This window comes from Xiphias gladius, chromosome 8 (genome assembly GCF_016859285.1).
Source record: "Xiphias gladius isolate SHS-SW01 ecotype Sanya breed wild chromosome 8, ASM1685928v1, whole genome shotgun sequence".
NCBI classification, from domain to species: Eukaryota; Metazoa; Chordata; class Actinopteri; order Istiophoriformes; family Xiphiidae; genus Xiphias; species Xiphias gladius.
This window is the reverse complement of record NC_053407.1, coordinates 5,435,533-5,454,215: the sequence shown is the minus strand read 5'-3', so window position 1 is coordinate 5,454,215 and position 18,683 is coordinate 5,435,533. Positions and strand designations below refer to the sequence as shown.

At 37.3% G+C, this 18,683-nt stretch overlaps 1 protein-coding gene across 6 annotated transcripts in view; it reads left to right on the top strand.

Moving 5' to 3' along the window:
• spon1b (spondin 1b) overlaps positions 1-18,683 on the top strand; it is a 108,388-nt gene that overhangs the window by 78,689 nt on the left and 11,016 nt on the right. For all 6 annotated transcript variants that reach the window (XM_040132885.1, XM_040132882.1, XM_040132886.1 and 3 more), the window contains 4 exons: positions 3,983-4,184; positions 9,451-9,591; positions 10,995-11,070; positions 14,797-14,979. In XM_040132885.1, the coding sequence (XP_039988819.1) occupies positions 3,983-4,184; positions 9,451-9,591; positions 10,995-11,070; positions 14,797-14,979 (602 nt within the window). The remainder of the gene's footprint in view (positions 1-3,982; positions 4,185-9,450; positions 9,592-10,994; positions 11,071-14,796; positions 14,980-18,683) is intronic.

The window sequence follows — 18,683 nt, the reverse complement described above, 5'->3', positions numbered from 1 at the left end:
TCCAATTCATACTTTCTGCATCTGCATGTCCGCAAGTGCTTGCTTTGGTCTGCATGACGTAACTGTCATCCTCTGCCCATGTCAGCAACTGTCTGCACGGACCGCTATGCGTCCGCATGTAGCCCAAAATTTGTGACCGCGCGTACTGTATATATTGCAAGTGCGCTGATTGCGCATGCTCAAGATATAACTAAATTGATTATTGTTTTGAAGAGAGGTTGTGCCAGGAGATGCAGCGATACCCGCATTTATATGATTCTTATTTGAAACAATACAAAGACAGTCAAATGGCATTGAACTCCTGGCGAGAAATCGCGCAGACGCTTAGGAGAGATGAAAAAGCCTGCGGTCAAATATGGAAATATTTGCGAGACAGGTATGTGAAGATGCATGCTTCTTCTTCTTCGACTTCCTGATTGTTATAGTGGTTGGCAAACAACGTTATTGTGCATTACTACCACCAACTGGAATGGAGTGTGGATCGGGAATATCAGTTGTAGTACGAATGGGCGCACATGCTCGCAACCGAAGAAAAGTCTGCATCTGTCCGTGAACGCAGAAAGTATGTTGCTTCGTGTCATAAATCAAATCATGACGTAACCCACAAAGTGCTGTGCTTACAGGACTACTCATTGTTATGAATTTTGCCATTGCCAAGTTTTGACCCTTGACGAGGAGAAAGCTAATGCTAGCTAGAACTCCTTGTTATTATATTCTGGGCAGGAGATGCAGTTGAAAGAAAAGCAGCGGCAGTTGGGAATAGGGTAACATTAGCAAGCTAACTAGCTTCCACTTTCTAAGTGGAATACAAACATTACAGTACAAAGGGTCCTCCAAAATGTTCAGTGCTGTAAAGGGTCTGACACCTTAAATCACTGCTAGAACATTATGAAAAATATTTGGAAAATGGGTAAAAAAAAAAAAATTTGGGTGCTTTCCATTTGACAAACGTGGTTCCTCGCCTCCATCAATCACGTCTCTTCCTTAGTTCCTCCCAGCAGGGTTGCGAGAGAGAGATGTTAGGAGGAGACACGAGGATGGAAGAGTTGTTTTTACCAAATGGGACATCCCCGCTCTCTCCAGCGTCAATTTGTGGAGACGGCAACTACTCATGATATACAGCATCTCAACTGTCAAATTAGTAGAAGTAACACTTTATAGGAAAAAAACATCTGGTACCTGTTGACTGCTGCTCCAACACATAAAACAGATCCTACATATACAGAATCAGGATGTCATAGAATGTGACTGATAGAAATAACAAATAGACAGAACTGAACGGATATGATGGAGCAATATAAACAGCTACACATTTTCCAAATAAAATCTATAGCCTAATTAGTTTGTGAAAGACCACAGTATGGTGTCCTTTTCAGCCTCAGGATGACATTATAGGAGTAATAATAACCATGACTGTGCATCTGAATAGGACTGTAAACCTCCAGCCTGTATTTTTCCTGAATGGGCCTATGCGCTTGGAATGGAGAATAAGAAAAGAGATCAGCTGACCAGTCACAGATTCCGATCGAAAGGCTGTTGCCATCTGGTAAAAACCTTCTATACAAGATAAACATGTGGTATAACGTAGAAAAATAAATGTATTATTTATTTATTATTTATTACTTATTTGTGAGGATTTCCCTGGGGATCAAGTTGAAATGTAGAACTAATAAATATGTGTCTTAAGAAGTGTCAGCCAAAGATAGCAAAAAATGAAGGATGGGTTCATTCTAATTATTATAATAGCTTCTTGCTCCTGATTTACTAAAGGAAAAACAGCTCATTTAATCACACTATTTACCACCCAGTGAAAGCATGTTTTAATTTAGGTGCAAACATAAGAATTATTCTTAAATCTACCTGATCTGCGCCTGCATCAGTAATTCAAGGGGCGAATCTTTATTTGTATCACAAAACTGAGGATTAAAATACTTACCTCCAGAGTGAACTCTCCCATTCTCTGCTATACCTGTCTTAAACAAACAACTACTAATCATTATATTGTTAGTAACCGTTTTTCACAATGTCTTGCCCTGCTCATTTTAACCCCCCCTTTAATCTTTGACTTTGATCAGTTTCCGAGTAACACAATTAGTAGAATGGAAAGCCCCTTCATATCCCTTAGTGCACCACAGATGTCGAGAGCTCATTATCTCGCAATGCCAGCTTTCAGATGTCAGTCAACTGCTGCCATCGGAAGCAAACCCAGAGGCCTGAAATTTAGACTATTTCCAGAAATTTGATCTTCTTTTGAAAAATGTGCAAAAAATGTGCACAACAGCTGCAATATCATAATAGTTTATATTTTCTAACACAGAAAATCAGGAGAATTCAAACTTCAATTTGACTTTAAATTCTTTCCCTCTAACTAATAGTTGTTTTACATTTTTCCTCATGCTGACCAAGAACATGTCATACACACTTGAGATCTTGATTATCGTCTTTTTTTCAGCAGCATTGTCATTTACAAAATCTATTATACTATATTTTACTGTTTGAGGGAAAAGGTGTAGGAAACTGTACAACCTTGGATTTATAAAGGATTTTGGTCTGGTAACTAAGCTAAAAACAAGGCTGATTCACTTTGTTCATGAGAAATTGACATTTTTTTTCTGTTGAGAGGCTGCCTGAGCATTTCTTCAAGCCAAGATTATTCTAGCTTTTTTTCTAAAGCATAACATAATGTTTCGCTTGAGGTAAACAGAGATAAACTCTTGTTAAGTGATGTGTAGATCATAATATATGAAAAACACTACATTTACATAATCTGGGACATACAAGACGATCATCAGAAACAATAAGAGACACATATGGAATTTATTTGTTACAGAAAACTTTGATAATGTGACCTTTACATGAATCACTATGTCTACATCTTTATTATGAGCATTATCAAATTCTAAATTGGCAGGAAAAGTTGGGAAAAGTTTCATTTCTGATCTAATCAATGAACTGTAAATTAAAATTAAAATTCTGATACTATTGTGTGAATTTTGATAAACTTGTTCTTAATTATTTTATGATGACTTCCTTTATATGCTTCTTTAAAGCCAGGCTGAGTTGTCTTAGTCGTCACACTCTGGCATTTTGTGCAGTCTTTGGAATTAGTTCAAGAGCAATTAGAAACTTATCACAATTCTAGCCCTCAGTATTGCATGGGCATGAACACACATTCAAACACACACACAAACTTGTACTCCTATCTCTGTGAGGACACTCATTGACATAATGTATTCCCTAGCCCCTTACCCTAACCTTATCCATCACAACTAAATGCCTAACCCAAATCCTTACCCTAACCCTCACCCTAAAACCCTAAAACCAAGTTTTAACCCTCAAGCAGCCCTTTGAAGTTGTGACAGAAAGGGGGAGCAGCTGAAATGTCTTCCCTCCATAAGGTATATAACTCAAACTGGTCCTCACAAAGATAGACGTACAAGTGCACACACAGACACACAAACACACACACACACACACACACACACACACTAATGTACTCTATCTTTCACCGAACATCTGTTTAATTACCCCTCCTCGCATTTGTCATTTGCAATGTTCAGTGCCACTATTATTTTTACTAATGAGAATATACACAAACATACGTTCATTTCACACTGTGAGTATGAAATATTAGCTCATTTTGTTCTGTTTTGCATGCAAAGTTGTCCAGTTGCTCTAAAGAGTTGTTTTTGCATTTATGTCTTGGTTAAGACATGATAATTAAGATACCAAAGACAGTTTTCTGCAAAAAAACCCCTTCAAATTAGCTTATATTATATTCAGAAAAGATCAATGTATTTGTTGCGTGTGACTGGGGTCAGAGGTCATGACATCAGAACTGGCCATTTTGCAAGTAATTAACTAAAAAATGCTATAGCAGAGTTTATAGTGAATATAGGAAAATGTTTTTCCTGAGATGAATATGTTAAAAACATACAGTGGGTTAGGGCTGTCTCATTATATTTCCCATCACCATTACCAGGCGAGCAGCTCCATCAGCAGAGTTTTCTGTGGATCGGTCCCATCACCTGATGTCCTTCCTCACCATGCTCGGGCCCAGTCCAGACTGGAACGTGGGGTTGTCAGGAGAGGATCTCTGTACCAAGGAGTGTGGCTGGGTGCAGAGACTGGTGACAGACCTCATTCCCTGGGATGCAGGCACTGATAGTGGTGTCACTTATGAGGTAGTCTATCCTACTTAACTAATTAGTTCAAACATTTGCTGGCAGTGGTAGAAACCTAGGATGTGTAACATTTAGTAGAGACATTGCAGTTGTATTACAACTTGTTAAAACTGCTGCCATTAATGAGGACCATGGAGAAAATAATGGCAAAATAACCTATAAAAAAAGCCAAAAAAGTTGAAAGTTTGTGGCCATAGATCACATCAGTGATGTTATTGTCAGCAGCTCTAATGTAGCCCCTGTAGTGAAAGTAGCATGTCAGCAGAGCAGCAGCAGCAGGTTCAGGCGCCACCTCTAGGTGGTAAAATGGGAGATGTTTCGCTGGCTGTGTAGACAGCTATATGAAGCATATCTGTTCCATCAGACATGATGAGATGGATGGACATGTACAAGATGGATGAATGAAAAAGGCGAGGTGTCCAACATCCAACCTCATGTCTGGGGACTTCAGGTCTGCAGGTCAATGGAAAGAGAGTAGAGTTCCCATTTTATGCCACAAAAGTATAAAAGCAAATATGCTACAACTTTTACGGGTCAATTAACTTCCTTCATGCTCATAATGAGGGAAACAGTATCTTCTGCGTAAAAAATCTACAGTAAGTAAAATAAAAGTCCTGGAAAGCCACACAAAGAGTGAAATGTTCAGGTATTAAAAGGCACATATAACTTTATCTTCAGTCTTTAATAAAGATATTTTTAACTACCATTAGCACTTTAACATAAGAAGGGTGGGCAAAGGATAGAGAAAGATCTAACTTAATGCTAACATTAAATATTATGTGCTGTTAAAGATGAGCTTGTTGTACTGTATATGGGGATTTTGTGTTTGTCAATGAAGTAATGAATAAACAGTACCATAATTGTACTGTTACGTCTTTTGTGTTGAGTGGGAAGGAGTAAAAAATACTGGAAAATGTTTTTTAATATTTCTATATTTTTATGTATACTTTTTGAAGTAATACGAGTTTAGGCATACATAATTCACTAAAATCAACCACTGACACTGACAACATAAGAGAGGTTTATGTTTCCTGTTTTATTCATGAGGATATAATATATTACAATCTGTTTTGCATGGTTTTTACGGGGCTAACATAAAGTAGAGTATTTCTTTCACACCTAGCACACAACAAGAAAGCACATTAGCTAATTTTTATTTGACAAAAAACATTATTACATCACTACATAATTTCTTGAGCAGAGAAACATGACTCTTTTCAAATCTCAAATTTAAAAGAAAAAAAGTGGTGATACAGATCACAAATTGGGACCCTACTCTTTTCCCATTTGCTCACAGACCTGGAGTCCCAAGACATTTGGTCCACAGTTGGCCCTTCTCGAAACGCTTCCTGCGACGACAAGCTGTAACACTCTAAACATTAGCTTGAACATTAGCTTGCATGTCAGTTAAGCATAATGTACATTACTTCTGCTTTAATTTAGTAAATTCAAAAATATAATCATGCTATTTCTACAGGGTCCAAACTGACAAAATGGTGGCCTTTTATTCATTCATTCTGATCCACTTTGCTTTGACAGCCTTTAATCCTGTCTAGATGTTATTGCATATGGTATGCCCTCAAATGTTTCACAATAAAAGCGCTCTTAAAAAATGAAGGGTTTCTGTCCACTGAAATGCTAGCGTAATGCATTAACTTTAACAGGGCAAACGGGAGCTGATCAAAATGAGGTTTTGTAGTAAAATCTGACCAATTATACTTATCAAACAGAGGGATTAGAAATAAAGGCCTGCCTCTAATACAAGCCTACTTCTAGTAAAGGCCTGTTACCTTCTGCAGTTGAGGTAAATATAGGCCCTGGTCACTATTTTAGGAAATACAGTAAATTAGATACATTAATGTGTCTAATGTATCTACTCCAGCTAATGTTATCTAAAGTTATGTGTTTGTAGAGAAGAACAATATGATATTTAGCTGACTGGGTACTGTAAACTAGCCACACTAGCTATTCACTAGCTATTCACTGCTAAGAATTAAAGACCTCCAAAATGGCTGCTGAGGGTGTGTTACATCATTGGATACCATACTGTGTATGAGACACTTCTGTATGCCTCATTTAAAGGTGCAGTGGTATAGTCTAATTGTTAGAGATGAATATGTTGCTTTAGTGAAAGCTGGCAGTTATATATGCAGTACAGCATATTCAATATTTTTATAAAATTTACGGTTCACTAACTGTTGGCAGTAAGCAGAATTTATATTAAACTGCCAGATCACAGCACTCTTGACTTCCACCTGTCTTTTACCGTGTTAGAAATTCGACAGTCGGCACCAATGCCACTGAAATTCCATGATTCTCGATACCAAATTCGATACCATGGCAAAGAATAAAAAAACAACAGAAGCTGCTGAATACACAGTGTGCGCACATATACACATACACACACCTCCATATAGTCAGTGGACAAGCAGTAGTTCAAATTTACTAACAAGGTGACAGACCAATGGTGTGAAAATATTCATTTAAAGAGTCAACATTATACAGTATTTTGACAGACTGAATGGTAATGACGACAGCCTAATAATGTTGTGAGCACACAACTTACGTTATGAACCGTCGCTACGTTAGCCTTTGTTAACGTTATGTGTGGAGCATTGCTGCAGCAGTAGCATTTAAAAATATGAACATTTTGACAACATTTTGTAATATAAAGATAACAACTTTAACTCACTCACCCTTAATTCTGTGTACAGATCCAGATGTCTGTCTTTGAAGTTCTGAGATAAGTTTGAGGTGTTTCCTCCTTTTTCAAAATTCAGTAAATGTTTTTCGAAAAACCTCACTCACTATACATAAAACTAGACCTCTTTCAATTCACCTTCTGTTACTTCTCAAATCTGGAACTGACTGTTCTGGGCCTGTTTTTAGTCTTATGTCAAACATTGTCTTTATTTGGTCTCCTTAACTCTCTCACCCACTCACTTTATTTACATTTTGTCCAGATTTGTGGAAAATTGTGTGTATTCTAAATTATAAAATGTTGTGATCATATGGACAATAATTAAGGCAGCTCTGCACTGAGCATGTTTAAAAGTAAACATAGATTAGACATTGATATTTCTTTCCCTCTACATAGAGGTAAATGTTGTTTCATGTATATTTTTGCCATATGTACGTGAATCATATTTATAAAATGTTGAATTATAAAATGTTGTGATCTCTGGACTGCCTTGACATTGCTGTTGCCTTGGTCCTAGAGTATCTTCAAACTACTGTTTCTAAGCTTATGATATGCTTCCACTCCTCTTACTCTGGAAAGTTTCCCCCTGAAAATTCGTTTAGTTTCTTAAAGTGTACCACCGGATTATGTATTCATTGTACTTTACAGCAGACATTAAATGACTGCCACCTACAGACAGAGACATGTGATTACAGATTTTCCAGACACTTTCCAGACACTTTCTCATCTTTTTACTGTATGAAAAGCAAAGCCTTTATAGTTTTTATTTCTAATTGTCTCAACGAGTTTAAAATGTCTTCCTTTTCGTCTCATATGGGAGCCTTTCAACAAAAAGTAAGAGAAGAAAACAACAAACTAAAATAGAATTGTTGATGTTTTTATAGCACTGTAGATGAGAATGTAACATCATATTCATAATCCCTTTGTAGATGTTTTCATTTTGTGTTATTCAGTATTGCAGCATATATTTAATCAAAAGTTGGTTTAAAACTTGAAACAACAAAGTGGATTTTACTCGAAAGAAGAAAGAATGATTCATTTTCCCATGTTTTATCTCTTCTCTCTTTAGAGGTTTTTTTGTTTTAAAGTTCTAATAATATGTGGAAACATGCTATCACACACACCTGAAAACAATGCCATTAATCTCTTATTAAAGGGGTGTTTAAATTGATATAAATAATGCATACTGAGATCAAACAGAAAAGAGGCTCCCAACCAGATGGCTGATGGGAGAAACAGCCACTATAGGTGCCTCTTTCAGGCCATCAACAGCTACCCACCTCTCTATTTTGGTCAGAATGGAGTATAAAACAAATGCAGCTATTGTAGTATTATTACTTGTTATTAATTCTACTCTGAATTACTGCTGCTGTACTATTCCTTCCCTCAAGAAAAAATTATGTTGTTCTCATTCCAAAAGCATGTTTCACAGACAAGCATACACTATACGCTTCTATTGGATTAGTATTCTGTCTCCCACAAAATATTCCCCTGCCCTAAATTTTGGCTGTTTAACTTTGATTATTTTAACTATTCCTCTGTGGAAGACTCTGACTCTCTTCGCTGACGCATATTTGATATCCAGTGTACAAGAGCAGATGCTTTCCTCTAGGAAACCAACCAATTCACCACACAGTGCATGATTTGCACAGTGCTAATGTGGAATGATGGAAATTCAGATCATGAATGACCTGAGCTTCAACTGTAGCATCTTATTTTTTTTTTATTTCCCCAGATTGTTAAAGAAGTGTCAGAGCTAATTAATCTTTAGATTCACAGTGAGAACTTAGATATCTGCCTGGGGAGATGACTGTGAAAACTGAAAGGCCCTTGTAGTGCTAAAAAAATCCTGATTTGATGTTCAGTATAGCAGGGGTGCCTTCTGCTGGGTGTTAAATTCATGTCGACCTGATGTCCCATTTTGCTCGGAAATAGTATTTATTTCCAGAAACGTTACTTGGTGCTCAAAATGTTACAGAGGCATTAGCCCTTTTATTTATAAGATACTTAAAGCTGCATTAAATTACTTTAACCCTACTTGGGGGCAACGCAACTGGCTGTAAAAACAGCACTGACATATTATCCCCTTACTATCTAAAACTTTAGGCCAAATATGTTGGCTTTTCTACACGTCAAGCAGACACAGAGCAACTTTAGCTTTCATTTGGAGTCGTGTTTGTGTCCACTAGATGAATATAAACCCTCCTTGTAGTTTTGTTTTGGTCTCCAAAAACTTCAGTGAAAAATATCTGGCACTTTAGCAGCTAAATGTTCCACTGTTCACCGGCTAGTTGCTGACTTCATCTGTCTGTCATGTGGCGGTGGGCAGGTAGCCTAAAGTCGGTTTATAGAGCTTTTTTTGTCAAAAACACCTGTCACCTGAAAATTATGCTGATGAGAGCAGTGAGATTGAAAGACACTAAAAGGCTTCGTAGAGCTGAAAGGAACTGCAGTCAGGCGATAATTATCTGTGGCTTCGTCACTACAAGCGACACCTTTCACATTACACATCGTCATTACTGTTCTCATATTACTCACTTACCCCCTTATTTCACCCTCTTTCAGTCACCAAATAAGCCTACTATCCCTCAGGAGAGGATCCAGCCACTGACCAGTTCGGACCATCCTCAGAGCCCATTCTATGACCCAGAAGGAGGGGCAATTACCCCTGTGGCTAAGGTGGTGGTGGAACGCATAGCTAGGAAGGTAAAATGTAGTGTGTAAGTGTTTATGTGTGCACGGATGTGTGAATGAGATTTAGAAATAATCTTACATTGGTAGCTCCGGTCAGTTACAACATGCACAGACATACAAAAACAGTCTCTTGTCAAAAAAAAAAAAAAAAAAAATTAAAACTGAAGTCCCACTTATGAACTTTTTTCAGTTTTTTCAGAGCTTCCAAACATATATACAACCATGAAACCGCTTGCACCTGCAGGTTGATGGTCATGTGACAGACTTTTCAGAAGGATTCTTACTAGCTGAGCTACACATACTGTAAACCTTGTTCTGTTCTGAAAATCATAGTCGAAAAATCATTTCAACAAATGCCCTTTTGTTAAAATACTTCACAGGATGATTAAATAATTAAGATAGTTTGTATCAAACTCAGAGTCTGAAAGAGTACAAATTTCAAAGCTGTAATTTTAGTTGTACTTTACGTCCTTCTTCATCCGACAGAAGGCAGTTTAACAAAACATTGATCTTTATGAGCTGAAATAAATGTATCAGAGTTAGGACTGTGTCTCTCTCCCATTCTTTTTTTTAAATTGTACTTTACATGACAACTGTCAAATTTTCTCAGCTGTAGTAATTCATGCTCAGCTATGAGCTAGCCGCATTACATGAAACTCATGTAATCAAGTCGTGATTATCTTTAAAACTCAACAACAAGCAACTGCATTATTTTATATGAATGATTTTAGAATAAACAACATAAATTTTGTGTTTATACTTGGTAAAAAAACATATCTTGTTTAAGGTGGAGGTTAATTTATTGAAAATAATTGCAATTGAATTTGCAATTGCAATACTTGTGAGAAAAATTGTACTCACATATTTTCCTCAAATTGTTCAGCCCTATAGTGAAGCTTAACCATGTTAACACATTTCACTTATCAAATACACGGTCATTGGTAATCTACAGTTTGTAAAATAACACTGTAATAATAGATCAAACAGCAAATGGTGGCTTGCTGACAGTAAACATGCTAGCAAAGTAACTTGCTAGAGCTAGTGCTAGCTCGGCTGCCTTCATCGGCAATGTGAGCCTCACCTTGAGACACCTGTTATCGTGTGACCAAACTTCCATAATTTGTCAAATGTGATGACAACTGAGCTATCTCCATGACAAATGAGCCAACTTCATCTGCTGATGAAGACTGTGAGATTTGTTTAAAAGATCCAGAAAAAGCTAGAAAATGGACCTTGAGATTATTTTTTTATTTTACTTTGGGTTGTTTTTTAGGACAAACTACTATTTTCAAGCTCAAAAAACAAGTTTCACCCTCAAAGATTGCTTCATCTTTTAAGAAGCCTTTGGATACATTTTTTGTGTCTGTGTGTCAGTGAATGTTAGTGTGTGACCTCAATTTTCCTTCTGTGTGCAGGGAGAACAATGTAATGTGGTCCCAGACACCATAGATGACATCGTAGCTGATATTGGACAGGAGGAGAAGGAGAAAGGTACAGTACATGCACTACCACATCATCCTTTCCTGATTACAGTCCCTTAGAGAAAAAATGCAACCAAGATACAACAGATTAAGTTAAAGGGCTTGATGTAGTATTTAACAAATTCAGTCACTGTCCGTTCCTGATGTTGTATCCCTTTATGTTCTTCGGACTTGCCCAATTCTTAAGTTCACTGTGTTTGCTAAACATTCACTTTAACTATCGAGTCATGTAACTTAAAGACTGAAGAGAGCATACGGATTCAGTGTCCTATGATGCTCAAGGACACACACTAAGCTCATTAAAGACAAAGCTGGTGTGACTTGAGTCACAGAAGAGAGGTCAGAGTGTCAGAATACACATCTGGCAGGGCCTTGTTGTCACCCTGCTGTGAGAAGGAGTTGTAGAGCAATACAACTCCATCTGGAGCAAGTCCTGTCCTTATCAAACATATTTTATATTCTGTGCTACATCACAGATCCTGTGACTCTGGACAATAACGTTTTAGGATTAATGCACGTGGTCGGTTTGTGGTCGCTATAGTGTTTCTGATAGTTTTATCTGTAATGTAATAAATAACCACAATGAAAGAAGTTAATCGTGGTTGTGTTCATTGTGGTATCTTCAGGAAATTCAAAGCACTTAGTTAAAGTAATAGTTTGACATTTATGGAATGTATGTTTATTCGCTTTATTGTTGAGTGAGATGAGAAGATCAATACCACTCTCATTGCTATCTGTTAGGTATGTAACTAGAGCCAGGAGGCAATTAGTTTAGCGTGAAGACAGGACGCAAGAGGAAAGAACTAGCCTGGGCATCGCGAATTTATACCAAGAACAAGTACCTGCATGTAACCAGCATGGATGAGAAATATACAATGCGTTAATTAGTGAGCTTTAAAGGTGTTTGGTAGGTGTATATTTTTTACCTTTGGACAGAACCAGGCTAAACATTTTCCCTGTTTCCAGTCTTTATGCTAAGCTAAATTAACTGCCTCTTGGTTCCAGGTCCAGTCTTTACTATTCATTTAATGTTCAGCTGAAATTAGATTGCTTCTTTTTGCCAGCTTCAGTATACTTTATGTGTCCTGTGTCCTTCGAGAAAAAAATCAGAAACCATAAGGGAAACATCTATATTTTATATTTTTTGTTTCATTATTGCACCCCTATAGTTTTACATTAGTTCAACAGAAAACTCTTAGGTGTCCGTCTACATAGACAAGTTGTTTCCATACAGCCAATCAAATCTTGCATAAAGCAGTAATGTCAGTGTTCTATCATTAGACATAGCAGACAATAACACTGAGCTAGACAGCAGCCTACTACACAAGAGCCAATGACTCTGAATAACAACCCATGTTAGCTTTCCTGCTAAAGTCTGCTTCCTTTCTAAATTACAAACAACATAAACACACATCTTGTCCTGCACCTCAGCCTGCTGAATGAGCCACTAAACTAAAATTATGGTGCAAAAGTTCTCTTGATTTAAGTAATGTAAGATAGATAGCTAATTAGCTGGTCAGCTGCAGCACATTAAACATTAAACAGCATGTAAATTTGCCTACAAATGTAATCTTGGACTTGTTTAATGCTGGTGAGGTCAAAAGAACTGCTAACAACACACTGTCTACCCATGACAAGTAGGTTACATTGCAAGTTTGTTTACTTTGTCTCACGTTCTTTTCCGCAAGTAGCGGAATTCAAAATTTTCCAGAGACCTTTTTTCTTCCTTTTAATAATACAAAACAATTTACAATACATTTAAAAAAACAAAAAAAGATTTCAGGTGAACTTACAGGTTAGGGAAAGAATGTGGTCTTGGTTAAATATAAGCTGACTTTAAGCATGAGACAGGACATGCTGTATGTCTCAGTAATTAACCTAAACCATGATCTTTCCCTAAACCAAGTGTTAACTGTGAGGAACATGTTATGGGTGTGTTTAAACCCACATAGACTCAGGTGTCACACGACGCTCACCATATGTCTAAAGAAGGTTATTCTTCATCTAACTACATCACCTACATACAGTATATATGTGAAGATCCCACTGCGTACCTAATCATAAACTTTAACTTATATTCTTACCTAACTTACGTTTTATATCTCAATACTTTTGTCCTACTTAGAGACCACCAAATGACAATGAGACTTTAAGTCACTAGCTGTTTATCCTGGCCGTTTACCTCATCAGCTGGACACCCTGCTTGTCTAATTTCTGGGGCCTATACTATAGCCTTGGTTGGTATGCTTACTGCTGATGGGAACTGAGCATTGCCTAAACAGAAGAGACCTAAAGACCTAATAATGAAAGAAAAATACCTAAAGAAATAAAAATTCCTTCACATAACCTAACCGTGTTTTAGTAGCCTAAACCACACTGAACCACCCATTCCAACCTCCTCCTTATGGCTTCTGTGTAGATAAAGAATGCCACAATAGGATTAAAAAAAATAGTGAAAATAATCTAGGTAGCACTGACTGTATAATTCCCTGAAGTGCATTTTGCAAAGGAAATTTATAGTATATTAACATATTTTGTATAAGATGGGACCAGCTTTGTATAAGGTGTGTGCTGGCCAACTGAGAAAGGAGACAGGGTTTGAACTTTTATCTCAAGCTCTTTTTTCATTCTCGACACAACAATTTCTGTCAGACTGCCTGAAAATGTGTGCAGTTGTCGTCGTATTTAAACAATATTGCGTTTCGATTTCTATGACGATCAGTTTTTTAACCCCGCTTTTTGTATGTGGTGGTTCTGATCAGATATAATCATTTTTGATTTCACACAAACTAGCTATTTTCTGGTATAACCCAACCTTTACAGGGATCAGCACTGTGACATGAGTTAGACAGGCTAAACAGACAAACCAGTGCCTGACAGTGTTTTTGTTATACATGGGTGCTTTGTGCTATATATATTTTTACTATAAGCAGCCTTGGGTAGGTTGCAGGATTTTGCTCAGTCTCCTGACGCCTAAAACATGTCTTTCTCAGTCAGTCATGAACCATTTGCTTCTTTCTGTCTTCCTTTTTCCTCCTCTCTTACTCCAACTGTCCTCACCTTCTTCCTCTTCTCCGTTAGAGGACACTACAGAGATGAGTATCCATTCAAGCTGGTCCCCCTGGTCTGCCCGGAGCTTCCCTGCTTTCACTTACACATCAACCCAACTGTCCTCTTAACTTCCTTTCTGCTTCACCAGCTTCTTTCTTCCCTCATTCTCCTCCTTTGTCATTAAACATTATCCCAGTGAATTGGACCCTATCGGGATCCTCCCTGAGGGCAGATGGTATATTTTTTCTTTCCTCTCCTTTCATTTTCTCTGACTCTCTGAATCCCTAAGAGACCATTATTAATTGAAGCCAGTACCCCTGCTACTTCTTGTAGTTCTGCTACCACTGATAATTGGACAAGACATTCACAAATCACACTCTTCTCCACCTCTCCCCCTCAGATGTCACTCTGTGGCCTCTTGTGGTCCACTACATGCAGTAATCACCTTTGAATACAGTGTTAAATAATCAATATTAGCCTAGTACCCCATCCTTCACCCCTCCCCCTCCATCTGACAAATGAGTTCAGATGCTCTAGAGGAATGAAATACAAAAGTAAGTTTTGTGAAAGCAAAGTTAACTGCTAAAAATGATCTTGTGATCCAAGCCACTGAATAAGCAGATAAATTAATTGAAATTAGTCTTCTGCTTCACCCACTTACCATCCCTCTGTCTTTCTATCTCAGATGACACACCAGAGACATGTATCTACTCAGGCTGGTCTCCGTGGTCGGCGTGTAGCAGTGCTACTTGTGAAAAAGGCCGCAGGATGAGGCAAAGGATGCTGAAGGCCCAGCTGGATCTCAGTGTGCCGTGTCCTCACACTCAAGATTTCCAGCCCTGCATGGGCCCGGGATGCAGTATTGAGGGTAAACACACACACACACACTGATAGACTGTTAGTAGGTTGGAATCTAGAAGACCACAACTTCCAAATCCTTGCACTTACTGGAACAATACCAGGTCAAAACCTAGTTTTTTTTCCTTATATTTAGATACTGTAAGTATTTCCTGTGCACTCTCAAATTCATTTTGAAATCTAACTTCCAGTTACAGGATGCTAATTTCTATACATGTCATTAGTAAAGTTAATCTGGCTCTGATCTTGTCTCTTAGTTGTCAATCTTGTCAGTTGGTCCACCACTTTGAAACCAAAATATATCAACAACTATTGGATGGATTGCCAAAAAAATTTATACAGCTGTCCATGGTGCCCAGAAGATGAACCATAATGACTTTGGTAATCCCCTGACTTTTTATCTTGTGCCACCATGAGGTTGACATTTATAATTTTGATAGAAATATCTCAATACTATTCAATGGATTGCCATGAAAATACAGACGCTCATGTTTTCCACAGGTTAGATTGTAAAATCTTTGGTGAGCCCCTCTCTTTTCATCTTAGTGCCATCATTAGCTGAAAATTTTAATTTGTCCTATACTTTAGTTTGGGACCAAATACATTATCTCTAAAACTAACGACATTCCCATCAGTCTTAGGCGAGCATTTATGCTGCATGTCATTTCATATTGTCCAGACCGTAATCTACTTCTACTTACTACTTCTTTAATTGGGCGAATAGAAGAGTTTTTTAAACTGTAAAGGAAGCACAGGAGATTTCAGAGGAGGTGTGAAGGGAGAGACATGATGCAGAAAATATTGCATGTTCTAAAAACAACGGGACATTAGTTATTCTACTTTGGCCTGCTTTTCAGCACAATCAACAGTTCATGGATGCAATTAATCTCGGATTCGTAACTAACTAACTAAGTCAAATTTGAACACACAGACATGATACACATATTTTGATATTCAATGTGACACCTCATATGTCCATCACAAATAACTGTCTATAAATCTATCCATAAATCTGCTTATAAATTAGATTTCTTCAGTATTAGAGCAGCTCATTGATAGGCCCAGTTGTCATTACATCCAGTTGTACAGAGAAAACAGGAAGTATTAATAGCGACTTTGGTGTACTTAATTTTCAGAAAAATGTAAACAAATATAGACTAAAAGAAATGGGGCTCAAGTTGCAGCCCACAAAGTAACCCACTGAATCCATAGCAACATTATATGATGGGATGGATTAGAAAAAGATCCTTTCCTAAATGAAAATTAAAAATTGGGCTACTTTTATGATAATTAGGCAGGTTCTAAACTCAAATCTGGCTGTCAAATCTGGCAACACTGTAAATGAAGAGCAGCCAAGTTGGAAAGAACTTTCATTTCAACCTCCCTAGTTTTAATTCCAACAAGACTAGGTCTTAATCTAGTATATTGCTGGACCGATCTTTATCTGTTTGCTTCTCTCCTACTCTCTGTGCTCACATATACAGTATTTCAATACAGCCAAATTTCCATTAAAGCCGTTCTCATTTGCGTATTTCTGTTTCTGTTGTCAGACAATTGAACAAGTAGGAAATAGTGACTGAAACACAGCCCATTCAGACTACATGTTAACCAGCAGTCACTTCCAAGCCATTTCCAAACTGCTGCTCTGCTCTGCTAAAATCTGGATTTTATAACCACAACGTTGTGTGACAAAATAACCATACACATAATTTGAAGACAACGGCTGTGCTGTGATTTTGGCCATATTAACTTGATTTTCCAAAAAGTCACTAGATTTGTCGCAAGTGCTTCTTTTTTCATTTGAAAGAGCAATAGCCAGTGGGTAAACTGCAACACTCGGCCAGCTGACCAATGGTGTAACTTCATCACTCAGTCAGTGATAAACATTTGGGTTTGTAGGCCTGGCCAAAAATATAGGTACAGAAAGTCATTAGTGCATTCCTTCAGTAGTTGGATGTGGTTGTACTAGGAAGAGGTTATAGAATCATATATATTTAAATAATTGAGGATTTGGAAGAGCAAAAGGATTCTCAGCCTGGTTATGTGGAAGCACTTACAGTAGCACAACCAAAGTGCAAATGCAAATAAATCTCTATTTCCCTCATTACATTCTTTATAATTACCTCTGAACAGGGCCAATAAGGGAAACCTTATCTCACTAAAGAGCATTAACACTCATGAAAACCTGGAGTTAGAAGTAAATCTTAAGTATTAGTCCAGTAGCTACCAAAGTGACTACCAGCTGCTGTCAACAGCAGCAGAAATACTTTGAAAATACAGCATAGCATTCTGGAAACATTTATTTTCTTCGCAGGATGAATTGTAATAACTGTGTTTTAATTTATCCAGTATTTTGGCTTCTGACCAAATACCTGCAACACTAATGTCATTCTAAGCTGCAGTTAAGCTATTTTTTTCTGTCAAATGCTAATAAGCAAATTTTAGCATGCTAACACGCTAAACTAAGATGGTGAACATGGTATACATTACACCGGCTAAACATTACCACGCTTACATTGTTAAAGTGAGCATGTTTGTGAGAATCTATGCTAGCATGTTGAGATTAGCATATACAGTAGTTTTAAAGATAGCAGTAAAGAATGCTGCAATTAATTTAGAGATACATTACTATATAATGTTACTTTACAGTAGCTCTCCTTTTTTCTTAACATCATTACAGAAAAAAGCGTTAAAAAAACAAAGGGTTTACCTCCTTATGTTCTAATCATTTCAGAGTTTTAGAGTTTGGGGCGTTCATTTCTTATCAACAAGTGGGGCAATCACTGAACCCTCAAAAGATAAGAAGGTTTGAGCTTAGGTGTTTATCTCTTGCTGACTAAGACTTAGTGACTATGCTTAAACTGATGGAATCTGTGCTGAAAATACAAAGCTGCTGCCTCATTTATATTTCACAGTCTAGTGGTATTAATTTATTCAGAAATGTAATTGTGTAGCCATTCAATGACATTTGAGGTTATTGTTGTGAAGGATCACAGTATGTGTAAAGAAACCGATAAAACTGAAGGAAACAGGTGGTAACTCTGCAATTATAATGAGTTGATTTTGAATATGTCACAAAATACAATAAAAACCTAATTACACAGAATAGACATTGATGATTGGATATGCTAATTATTTCAATGAAAAATAAAAGATTATGTGGATTAGCTGTTAATGCTGAACGACCTCTTGGATCCAGCATGCTTAAACCAGGATTTGTCTGTGTTTACCTTTGAAGAAAAGAAATCAAGGCACCATGCCTTCTTTGTTTTGTTAAAGATAATAGGAACAACAGGAGGATTGTGAATGTTCAGGATCCTAATTAGTATTCAGAAACAAAGTGTAAATGCAAAGATGCAAATATATTTAACAAAGCGGATTGCCACGGTTTACGGTAATTCAAGCATCAGATTTGATGAAAGATGTATTTTAAGCAAATTGGCATTGACTTTCTGTTTTTCTCTGCCATTGTGAAAGGAAAACTTTTTCTTTCAGATTTCCATCAAAGTTGTAAATTTGCTGTTTTACTGCAAGTTCAACCCACCCATCCTGCAACAAACACACACATAAGCACAAAACCCCAGGAGTTTGTTTTTGTCCAATTTCCACTGAAGTTGTCAGTTTGCAACAAAAGCTGAGAGGCAGCACACTCAGCGTCTGTCTTCTTGGTCCTCTCTTTTGTTCCCTTGCTCCGAGGATATCTACCAGTCATCA